The 12,388-nt window shown below is 36.5% G+C and overlaps 1 protein-coding gene across 1 annotated transcript in view; it reads left to right on the forward strand.

Annotated features, from left to right (window-relative positions):
• Window positions 1–11,898, forward strand: part of Tafa1 (TAFA chemokine like family member 1) — a 476,602-nt gene extending 464,704 nt beyond the window's left edge. Inside the window, exons 4-5 of the mRNA XM_042680179.1 lie at window positions 5,476–5,600; window positions 11,739–11,898. Coding sequence (XP_042536113.1) covers window positions 5,476–5,600; window positions 11,739–11,756 — 143 coding nt within the window. The 3' untranslated portion in view covers window positions 11,757–11,898. The remainder of the gene's footprint in view (window positions 1–5,475; window positions 5,601–11,738) is intronic.
• The last annotated feature ends 490 nt before the right edge of the window (window positions 11,899–12,388 follow it).

A 12,388-nucleotide genomic window follows, 5' to 3' on the forward strand; every position in this document is an offset into this window, starting at 1 on the left:
CTTCAGTTAATATAATTTTTTCCAAGCCTTCCATTTCTAATGGAGTTCTAACCATTGCTTTGAATTGCATGACAGGTTGTATACAAAATTAGGCTAGCAATTTGTCTTGACTGATGTACTTGTAACCTACTTCTCGGAACATGAATGCAATCCTATGTTCTGCCACTTCATTTGTGCTCAAGCTCTCATAAAAGCAAAGCTGAGAATTTGGCATCATAGGAAAGAGCAGTGTTTATTCTCTAACTTTGTGAAGGATGGCCTTTTTCCTGGCAGGGGAATTTTAACCAGAAATGAGGACACCAATAAAGACGATGACACCCAGTATTGATGGAACCTTTAGTGAATGGCTCATTCTGTCTGATGCTGTGAACTCTTTTTCTCATGTAACCTAACCCTTTGTTAAGAGCACTCCGTTTTGTTTTGTTTTCCTTGTGTTTGTTTTCTGCTTTATCCATTCATTCATGACTCTGCCTTGAGCTATCTGGGCCATTTGATGCTGACTTCAAGGGGCCCACTGTATAGTGCCATACAATGAAGCCCATTGCCAGGATGGTGACAGGTAAGATGACTTAGCTACTGGCCACTGTGTTAAGAAAATGATTCTGTTCTAAATGTCGCTTTCAGCTCTGCCTTTCTTGATAACTCCATTGCAGGAACTCAAAATCTAGGCTTCGTGCCCATCAGGCATGTTTGAAGCGCAGCCATAATCTCACTCCCCAAGTTTGAGGTCTTCCAGGGCTGTCTCAGAATAAACAAATCCTATGGCTTCTCTTTGAATGTAGTGATACTTGATTGGCATTTTGGCCACTTGCTTCTTCCTTCTTTTCACCTGAACACTTCTGCCAATTTCATCTTCCCTGAGCATCCTTTATTTGGTTGATTGATTGATGGATGGATGAGTGCAGGACTGTGGATTGAACCCAGGGCCTCCCACAGATTGCAAAGTGCTCATTACTTGAACCACAATCCACAACCCTTTTATATTTTATGTCTGAAATAAGGTCTCACTAACTTTGCCCAGGACGGATAGAACTTGAAGTCTTCTTGCCTCCGTCTCCCAAGTAGCTGGGAATATACTGCCATGCCTAGCTTTCCAAACACCCTTTAGTTATGTCATGTCTTCTTTTTGTTCACTAAATATAGATTCTAGAACCTTCTGTTGACTATTCCCTATGTTCAAATAAATAAATATTTTTAAAAGTCCAAGCTCTGTGATTTCAGAACTAATAATATCATTATTTCTAGAAGATCACTTGGATCATTTATATAATATCACTGTAGTTCTTTCTTAAAAGCCAGTGATGCTCCTATTGAGAATCCTGAACTAACCTGCAGGCTTGGAAGGCTAGCACTGTGTCTTGTTCTTTCTATTACATGAAACAGGGAATGAAGTTCCTACCTAGCAAAAGTGTTCTTTGCTGTATTTATTAAGTCCCATTGTTTATTTGAACTGAGTCTCCTTTTATAATATCTCTTTTGCTGTGTGGCAATTTGACTTGGTCAATGGGAGGAATCAAGAGTCATGATTAAAGTCACTTTAATGGAAGTGGAGCTGTGGCCCAAAATGGCAGAGTGTTAGCCTTGAGCACAAAAGCTCAGGGACAGTGCCCAGGCCCTGAGTTCAAGCTCCAAAACTAACTTTAAAAAAAAGCTGTTTTAATGATCTTTAAGAATCTCTTAAGTGCAGTCATAATACTTTAATGCATATCCTTCAAAATTAGGAAAATTGAGGGGAAGAAGGGAGGAAAAGGAGAGAATGATAAAAAGAGGTGGCATCAATCATAATGTATTGCATTCTTAAACTGATTTAATTTGTTGAAGGGCAACTCCTTTGTACAACTACTTAAAGACAACAAAATACAGTTTTAAAAATAAAGAATCAAGGAAAGAGGTATATTCTTGAAAGAATTGAAGATCAAATCTTTGTTTTACATGATACCTTAGGTACAGTCCCAGAACTCCAGGGTAAAAAGGCACCGTAAGATCTTCTTTCATAATGTGCAGATAAGGGACAGTCTGTCTTTGTAGCTGCTGTTTAATTAACTTAGCTCTTCTAAGGATGAGAAGTCTTTGTAGCAAGTGATGTATCTCAAGGCTTTCAAGACGATTTGCATGTAGAAACGTCTGTGAAAATGTTGTTATTAATAGAGTCCACAAATGTGTGCCTCAGACTCAGCCGCAGCATGTGAGATAAACTGGCAATTACCCATGTTCTGAAGAGAACTTAATTTCACAAGAAACTAATGATTTAAAAAAATTTCCTTGTTTATCTTTGCAATAAAATTATTTTGAGTAATAATATAGCAGAGAGAATTCATTTGCTCAGCAGCCAATAATTTCTCTTCAAGTCCTCTGAATACTGAAAACTAAACTAGAATGGGTTAAGCACTATAATAATGAAAATGATGTTTGGGGTTTAACAGATGTGAATTATAGGGTTAATTTTCATACTGCCTATCTATATAAGCTGGGAAAAGTTAATCACTCAGGGTTCCATTTCCTTATCAGTAAAAATTAGTTCCTAATAACGGTCCCCTTCTAGTGTTACTCTGAAGATAAAGCAATACTCTACAGCACCTAACACAGAAACACATATGAGGCACTCAGTGCACACCAGAGAGGAGTCAATTTGAATGGATGATTAAAATTTGAGAATTTAAGAATCACTTATATTTACATTTTTCTTGCTATGAGAAGTTATAAAAAAATTAAACAGCATTGAGATTATCTCATTTTATTAAACCTAACAGTTTCTTCCTGCTACATTTTGATGGTTTTAATTAGCTTTGGAGTATGAGGGAAGAGAATTTTGAAATTTTCTTTCTGCAGAAGTTACAAGCAGATAAAAAAAATCAACCTTAGTGACTGTTACTTGACCCAGGACATGAAGAGAAGGATATTAAGATGGCCAGGCAGTACACAAGTCAGAAGCAAAGCATGTTTAGAAGCACAACACTAAATGATTTTATTCTCATATGCCAGGGAATAAGTGCCACAAACAAAACTTGATTTAGGAGATGCAAGCACAATATAATATCTTAGATATTAGATAGATATTTAGGTAGATTTAATAAATATATTAGCTAGATGTTAGATAGATATGGGGACTTTTTTGAAAATGTTATTGTTTTCTTTTATTGTGATGTACAGAGGGGTTACAGTTACATAAGTAAGATAATGAGTACATATCTTACCTAACTTTGTTACTTCCTCCCTCATCTCCCACTAGCGACATTTTTTTTTAATTCTTAAAAAACCCTTTCCTCTGTGTGACCCATTAAATCTTTACAAGTTTGAGTTAAAAGGGATAACATAGTTTGGAGATTTTTTTCCCCTAGAGTCTACATTTTCATTTAGGAAATATTAATGCCTCAGAGAAAGGCAAACTGCTTTGTTAGCTTGAACGAAGTAGGTCGACTCCAAGAGGGCAGAGAGCCGCTTAAAGGAAGAGAAGACACAGAACAATTCTTAAGGGGAAGGGGGAGAATTCTAACTAGCTGACCTCACTGGTAGATGTTCATTATTAGCACACCTGTGTGAATTAAAAGAAAAGGTGACAACATACTAAATTAAAGGATTGTTGGGAAAATGTCTTTGCCCTCAGAGCAAAGATCAGAGGGTTTCCATTCCCACTGGTTTAGATTTCAGGCAACAATACTGAAATGTTTCAAGGGCTTTAAGAGATAAGCATTAGAATTAGTAGTAAATGTAACTAGACTGTTACTGATAATGCACCATCTGAAAGGGAGCTGCAGATTATAGGTTTTCAATCCACATTGCCAAATACTGATTTTTATCTCACTGTACCAGGAGTTGTACAAATTTTTGAGTCCTTCTCAACACTACATTTTTCTTTTGGTTTAATTTTTTGATTGTTATCTTTAAGTAGTTGTACAAAGGAATTGCCATTTAACATTGCAGTCTGTGACTACAATATATCTTGATCGATATTACCCCTTTCTACATACTACATGTTTTTCTTGCTACCAAAACATTCCTCACTCTTATTTAACATTGTCAACTATTCATATGTGTTAAGTCCTTTACCAATAACAAGATTATTCCTTTCTGTTTCTGTATCCTGTTGCCTTATGTGTGGATAGAGCCCATTGCAAGATTTTTATTCCTTCTATTTGCTAACCATGCCCAGCAAAGTTGCATTCTACATCCTTTGTTCTGTTCTACATAGAAAGCAAAAGTCAAAAATGGTAAATTAACCTTGAAAATTTCCTTGAGTCGATGACATAGGACAAGAGGGATGACTTATCTATATAATCTTGCTTAGTAATTTTTCGCAAAGCAAAGATGAAAGAACACTGGATTTGAGGGACTGAAGCAAAGAAAATATGGAGAAAGATATAACTGCAGGCCAACGTCTGAATGTGTCTCATCCCCCTAGCGAGTCCAAGATGGACAAAGGACTTCAATGTGTTCCTCTCTTATTCAGGGTGTATTACCCTATTCATTTCAATGTTAATCCTCTATGCCATTGATAGATGACATTTGGCTTATTTGTCACAGTGAGACTTCAACTTTATATGGTAGAGACTCTTCTTTGAGAATAGGGGTGGAGTAGTAAGTACGTAAAGAACTACAGCCCTGGCCCAGTGGAACAGAATCACAAAACAAACACTGACCACCATTTTGGGTTTGTGAAGAACTAACCCCTTGAGTAACTGCAGAAATGACTGCTGCTGCTTGTATACAAATATTTCTTCACTCAAGACATAAAAGGAGTTACGGAGAATCTCGATTGGCATGAAGGGAATCTAGTCACTGGCTTTTATAAACTGTCATTATTTCTTTTTAAAATGTGCCATAAATAAATACACTAGATTCATTACCAGCACTTTAATATGGTCATCCGTGGTTGCAACCTGCAGAGGAGCTGTTTTATCAGAGGCTGGGGTTGTAATTGTTTCACCCACATTTATCAAACTTGTAACAAGGAAACCAGAGCCCATAGTGACTCTACTTTGGGCAGTAAGAAATAAATTTTCATTTATCATTACTCTTGATTTTTTTTTTTACTTTGCAACTTTGTTTTGTACTTTTAGTCAACTCATTTTTTTCCCTTTTGCTAGGCCTTTGAAATTCTTGCTGGCCTTAGGCTAAGGGATAAACCCTAATGCTGGTTGGATAAACTGGCCTTTAGGTATAGAATGCCTTAGTCATTCTGAAGACTAGCTCTTTTGTCCCCTTCATGGAAAACAGTTCATACAAGATTCCTGATCTATAAAAGCTAATGACACAAAAATCCCCCAAGACCAAAAAGGTGTTTTCATTTAGCATGTTTTCATCATATGAGGAAATAATTCTTTCTTAATGAAACTTTTCTTAATCCATCATGGAGGATGAAAGTGGATCGATTGTCTCTGCCTCTACCAACATGAAATCAGTCTTCCGGAGGAATGTAGCAGCAGTGCCTTGATTAGTTGATGAATTGCAAACACTGTTGTCTCTGTTTTTGCACAGCCTCCATAGTGATTGGGAAGTGGTGGTGTGAGATGGAGCCTTGCCTAGAGGGAGAAGAATGTAAGACACTCCCTGACAATTCTGGATGGATGTGCGCAACAGGCAACAAAATTAAGACTACAAGAGTAAGTCCATTTCCTTCCAGTGTCTGATGCATGCTACACATTGTACTGTTGGCCTTGGTATTGGACATAAACAGCATTCAGAAAAGCTTTGAATGGGAGAGATGAAATCATGTTCCATAACAGAAAGAAAGCATGCTGAACTCTGTAGATCTGGGTCAATCCACGAATGAGAAGGTAAGAGATTGAACTTACATTCTCCACAAGAACATTTAGAGTTTCTGTTACAGAGACATAAATAAAACTAGGCAGCCATAGCCAGAGGAAAGGGGAACAGTGAGGTAATTATTTGTGTAATTCATCTACCACCTATGGTACGTGGGATGATAGTCAAATAAGTCTTGTGTCATTCATCCAGATGGTCTGCTAAAAAGTCCATGTTTAAGTATATCCACCTTGTCCAGGTTCTTTACTTGATGGCCTTTACAGAAGTCAAAAGGTTTCTGTGAAATAATAATTCTTGATTTTCTCTGGTTAAATCAGAAGTGATCTTCAAAATTAAACTACCTCATCCAAATTAATGCTAGGATGCTATTCCAGAGAGGCTCATTAACCATATAGGGATTGAAAAGTCTTAGAATACTAAAGGAGAGAGGAAAAGAGTAAAGCTTGGGACTCCTTTAAGACAGGAACAATTTACATCTAGTACAAAAGCATGTCAATATTTTAATGATCAAAATTTAATAATATACACACACACATATATATATACATAAAACCAATTTATCTATCTATCTATCTATCTATCTATATATATATATATATATATATATATATTTATATGTTTGTAAACCACCTGAATATCAGCAATGGTGTATGTGTGTGTGTGTGTGTATTAATCTGCTGGCCATCTCAAAAACAATCTCCACCAATTACAAATACCAGTAGGTTAAATTTTTACTGCACTAAAAGTGGTGACTGAAATTTAAAGGAGCCTCTGATTCTAGCCCCTGGATCAGAAATGTTAACTTGACCTTTCTTCTTACTATTATCTTTTCAATTAAAAAATGGTTTTGAAAGCTTTGTGATACAGAAAGCAGCAACTAGAATACTGAATAACACCATACAAAATACTCATGTTTTTCACATATGATACAAATGGAGACAGTTTATTCATCAAATATAGTTGTTTGTGTTGACCACACTGGTCAGTAAATAGCCTCAACTGATGGCCTATGGAAAAGAGGGAGTCTGAGTCTGAACCATTCTAGCTTGCTGAGATGATCTGCAGGTCTCCTTGTAGCTCAGTGTGTATTTCTCTATTTCATGTCGGTAGAACACCTCCAGAAGAGAGTATTCAGAAATGGGTCTGATCTATTCCACTTACCCACAGAAAACATGTTTAATTATCTGACAAAAAAAGATCAGATTTCCCTTTGACCATGTTTTACCTGAAAGACTTAACCAAATAATTTGATGAGAACCTTACAAATTAATTTGTTTTAAACAACTCTGCATGTTAGCCAGTGCAGTTAGAACCTAATCACCTTTATTTTTAACGCAGGCTCATAAGCTTTATGCTAAATCTCTACTCTCTATTCTGGTGGGTAACTAAGCATCCTTGGTGACCAGAAGTCCAGCTCATGACGTCTCTAGTTTCGAAACTGGTTAAAGAAAAATAATACAAGTCAAATTATTTTGAAGTTTAAATATGGGAAATTCTAAGAGTATATTGTAGGTGATACTTTGGATGATGGAATATGAATTTAAAAATGAACTAGAGCCAGGCATGGTGGCTCATGCCTGTAATCCTAGCTACGCAGGAAACTGAGATCTGAGGATTGCGGTTCAAAGCCAGCCTAGGCAAGAAAGTCCATGAAACCCTTACCTCCAATTAACCACTCGGAAAACCAGAAATGGTGCTGTGGCTCAAGTGGTAGAGTGCTTGCCTTGAGTTGAAGAGCTGAGGGACAGCGCCCAGGCCCAGAGTTCAAAAAAAAAAAAAAAAGAACTAGAAAATGAAAAAGAAGCAGGAATGATTTGTACAACTCCTTTGTGACCCATATAACTCTTTCATTTGCCCTCTGTAGAATCTATTCTAAAATCATCAGGTGTGTGTGTTATAAGTACACTCTAGACATTTTTGACATGTGTGTTGTTTAGAGTCTGAGCTCAGCAATAGAGGCTAGAGCCGACTGCTTGCTAGTACCCTGGGTGGGTGGATTGAGTGATCATAGATAGAGTGCACAAGAGAAATAAATCGCCATTGTAATTGGCTTGAAAGCAGATGATATACCTATTCCAACATGTGCATCCATTTCAAACAAGAAAAAGAGTAAGGTCTCTAGCCATATGACCTGTCCATTAGTCATCTGAGAATTCTCAAGTCTATCTTTAAAAAAGAACAGTAGAAGAAAAATTGCACTTCCTAAAGTATGAGAAAATTTCAACACTACTACTAGCATATATTTTCTCCCTCCTACTTTGTCCCAAATTCACAATATAATGAGTGCTTTTAAACACATAATTAATTCCTAATTCCAGATAGTGCATGTAAGAGGTCACTTATTCTGTTCAAGTGGTAGACTATACCAGATCTTGGCTTGGAAAATAAGGTTTACATTAATTTTTTGTATCCCTGTGCATTTTCCCATCAGAACACAGATATCTGTTCACTTCTAATATTTTACTTTTAAAATAGTTTAATTTACAGAGATACTTTTAATTATATTGATCCATATAAATTTTTTATTCCCTTCTTACAAAGAGGTAAGAAAAAAGAGACCTCTCCAGAAAAAAAAGAAATAATAAGAAAGTTGAAAAACACATCTAGATTGTTAAAATGTCTGCTGAAGAGTTTCTTTTTTAAAAATTAACTTCAATGTAAAATTAATGGACAATAAGCTTCCTGGAACTTCATTCTTTTTCTATAGGTACTTCAAAGAAGGCTTTCTTAAACCTTATCACTTGGTAGATGACATCACAATAGCTATCCAAAGAAAAGATTCTCAGAAGTCTTTGAAATGTAGGCAAACAAAAGATGCATTGAAAACTTGATGGTGTTAATTTATGGTGTCCATTTTTTAAGGAGTTGGAATTCAGTCTTTGATCTACCAAGCACCCCAGAATGTGGACTAGTCTGGAAACTAGTCCTGTCTAAACAAACTTTGGGGACATTGGATCTCTCTGGCAGCATAACCCAAGAAAGGAAGGAGAAAAGACAGGTGGTATTAAGCAAACATAGGCTTTGCTTTCTGGAGATTTGAAAGAACTGATCCCAAGAAATAGCAAAAAAGTTCTGGATGCCATGCCATCAAAAAGAAATAGTTGTCCTTGAGAGGTCACCTAAGATCTACTCTGAAGTAAAAGTAATATAAAAAACCATACTTGGAGAAATTTGGTACATTTGGGTGAAGTTTCATGGCTAAACTAATACTGTCCCCAATTGACCATTGGCTAGATTCTTCTTTAGACTTTTTTAGGAGGACATATTAGCAAGACTAGACTAAGGGTTGGCTAGAGACATTTCATTCTGATTTTGTACCTATTAAATTACTTCCTTTCTAAAAAATAGTACATCAAATCCAGAAACGTTGGGGCTACAGAGTCTATAGACAATTTGGGAATACATCTGTACCCTGCATGTGTAGAATAATGGCTTACTGGAAAGATACAGCTCTTCTTAGAGGAAATGTCATTTAACAAGGCTGTGATTCTTTATCAAAAAACCTGAGTGTCACTTGCTCAAGAACAGAATTTGGAAAAGAATGAAATGAGAAGAAAATCACAGCCACTTGAAAAGAAAATTTAGCCAGTTAAAATGGCTGCAAACAATCTGGTATACCTTCAGAGATATTAATTTTAGTTTGCTCCAGTCAAATATATGAATGTTTTTCAAAGAAATGAGAAAAACCAATGATTAACACACAATATAAAGTTAAGTTCCATTGTTTAAAAGAGGAATCAGGCTTCAGATTGTAACTAACCCTAATAGTCATTTTGTCAAATCATTATGTTATGTGATTGGCCAATATAAATCCCTGACAGTCATCTATCCACATTCTCTTAGGTCTGTCTGCCTCATAGTATCTCTAATTCTGTAAAATTCTGCTCATTTTAATCTCAGTGGTTTTTTTGTATATCACTGAAAGAACAAAGCACCAGCTATAACACATTCCATCTTATCTCAGAATTATAGTTTATTAGTCTGAGAGCTTGTGTCTAGAGTCCTGAGTTCCAGTCCATTTTGCATGAAGGAAGGGAGGGAGGAAAGAGAGAGGAGGAGGAGGGAAAGAGGGCAAAGGAGAAGAAAGGAGGAAGGGGACAGGAAGGAAAAGGAAAGAGATGTTTAAAGTAATACCACTTGCTGGCCAGGAAAATAATGAGTTGGAAAAGGAAAAAGACATTAAAAATTCAGAAAATTCTGAGAGATTTAGAGAACTTGCAGAACAGAAAAAAATTAAACCAATTTATGTTGTTACAGTTTCCCCTGATTCTAAGAAATCTCACTCATTTCTTTGTTCAATAAACACAATTGCAAGGAGCAGGTAACAATGCTCAATAGCAAATGTACTCATTACCTTCCTCGTGGAACTGAAACCCTTCTGTAGAGTACCTTTACAATAAAAAATATGTATTAAAAAATAAACACAAATGAGCCTATGCTACCTAATTGCAGAATACTAACGTATTAGAGATGACTCTTGTATCCTCTATGGAAGTTCCTATCTTTAAGAGGACAAAAGTTTGGAAATGTGGAAGTCAGACATGAAAGTCAATTTCAGTTCAGTTTTGTAAATATTTTTCTGCCTCCTTTGGGTGGAAAAGAAGATAGTGTAAACCAAAGGCGATAAAGCTACTGAAATGTAGGAAACCAACATTTGGAAGAATCTATTATTGGAACAAGAAGATAAGAAAATAAATGTAAGGAAATTCTCATATGTTCTGCTCCTAGCCTAACCAACTTTTGAATGAAATCTTTCCTTACAGTTCTGCCCAAGTTCAAAAGCTTTCAAAGGACATCCACCCCTGAACTCAGAGAATAATCAATCTCTACAATTATAACTATAAAGAATTAAGAGAGCTTGGAATGTAGCTCAGTGGTAGAGTTCTTTCCTAGCAGGCACAAAGCCATGGGTTTGATCCTCAGCAATATACAAAGAGAACAAAACTTAAAAGATGATAAAGCTGCCTAGAACTTTTCAATAGAGGCCTCAGCTCCATTAGAATCACTATTTAGGCTCTGTGTATGTGTCCTTCTGAATATCTGAGCATTTGGAGCCATGGTGAAATGAATTAAATGGCATCCACTATAAAAGGAATATGATCTTGATCACTCTAAAATATTGAATGGAACAGACCTTTACAAAGGTCTCTTATGTTCCTTCATGAATGTGGACAAATTTGGGCCACAGCTTCACCCAATGCCACCCCTACTCTCTTACAATAGGCCAATTAGACAAAGCCATGGATGACCCACTCAACTCAAATTCTCCATGAATAGAAATGCCAGGCTGATTGCCAGGCTCTGGTGGCTCACACCTTATAATTCTAGCTACTAAAGAGGCAGAGATCTGAAGATCACAGTTAAGCCAGCCAGAGCAGGAAAGTCTGTGAGACTTTTATCTCCAATTAACTACCTGAAAACCAGAAGTGGTGCTGTGGCTCAAGTGGTAGAGTGCTAGCCTTGAGCTGAAAAGCTGAGGGACAGCGCCCAGGGCTAGAGTTCAGGCCCCATGACCGACAAAAAAAGAAAAAAGAAAGAAAGAAAGAAAAGAAAAGAAAAAAATGCAGATTGATTCTATAATTAGCATGGTCCAGTGTAAAATGAAAATGCAAGGCCCTTTTTCAGAAATTCTTAATAAAGTCAGCAGTGCATGAAACCAAATGTGGGATCAATTTTTGGACAGAGTTCTTTGCAACTGAATAGGTTGCATGCCCATGAAGCTCATTCTGGATAAACATTGCTCCAAGAGTCTTTCTTCTCAATTGTGATTTTTAAAAACATTACCGTAACACATTCATGAAAACATGGGACCTGTCTATATGCTTTATCATTTGAGAACAGCCACTGTAAGCCTTAGGACTTTTGACCTTCAAGAAACGACACTGTAAAACTTCCTCACTTTCAATATCAACACCTCCTTGTGCCTTCATTCTGTACTTTTCTCCTTGAAATATCTTTCTCTCTTCTTATTTCAGATTCATCCAAGAACCTAAGAGAAGAACTTGTTGTAGACACAGGAAAACAACCAGTGGAGGATTCATTGTGGAAAAATCAAAACATCTTATACATTTACAAGCCAAATGGATCTCTTACTTGCACTTGGACTGATTACCAGATGATCACAGTGTGTTTACTGTGTGTAACAAAACATCCCATAATAAGATTTGGAGCTCTGGGCACTACCACCATGGAAAGTTGTTTCAAAAAAAAAAAGAGTTTTCTCAGAGAAATTTTTGGGGAATCATGAAGAACGATCAACCCTCTTCTAATTTGGATCTACCGTTCCTTTGTACCATTTGCAAAATATGTATATATAATATTTTGAAATATTATATATTCTCTTCAAGATATGAACAGTACCACAATGTGAGATGGCTGGTGTACCCTTTCAGTTTTGGATGTTTTACTGGTTTTAATTTCTTTTTTCTTGGAAAAGAAGATAGGTGCCCATGGCATTGACCATAGAAGGCCAACTACGTGGACTCCTGGAATTTGAGGTGTCATAGTGATACTGAATCAAGAACTTCCTCTGTTTCTACCAGATGCCCCAAGGAAGCAAGCGCATTGTCCTCTTTTATTGCTTTCTACCCTGTGCAAGATTAGCATGCAAGCTTGGCTTTACATA

Source organism: Dipodomys spectabilis, unplaced genomic scaffold, assembly GCF_019054845.1.
Source record: "Dipodomys spectabilis isolate Male_0828 unplaced genomic scaffold, ASM1905484v1 ptg000054l, whole genome shotgun sequence".
NCBI lineage: Eukaryota > Metazoa > Chordata > Mammalia > Rodentia > Heteromyidae > Dipodomys > Dipodomys spectabilis.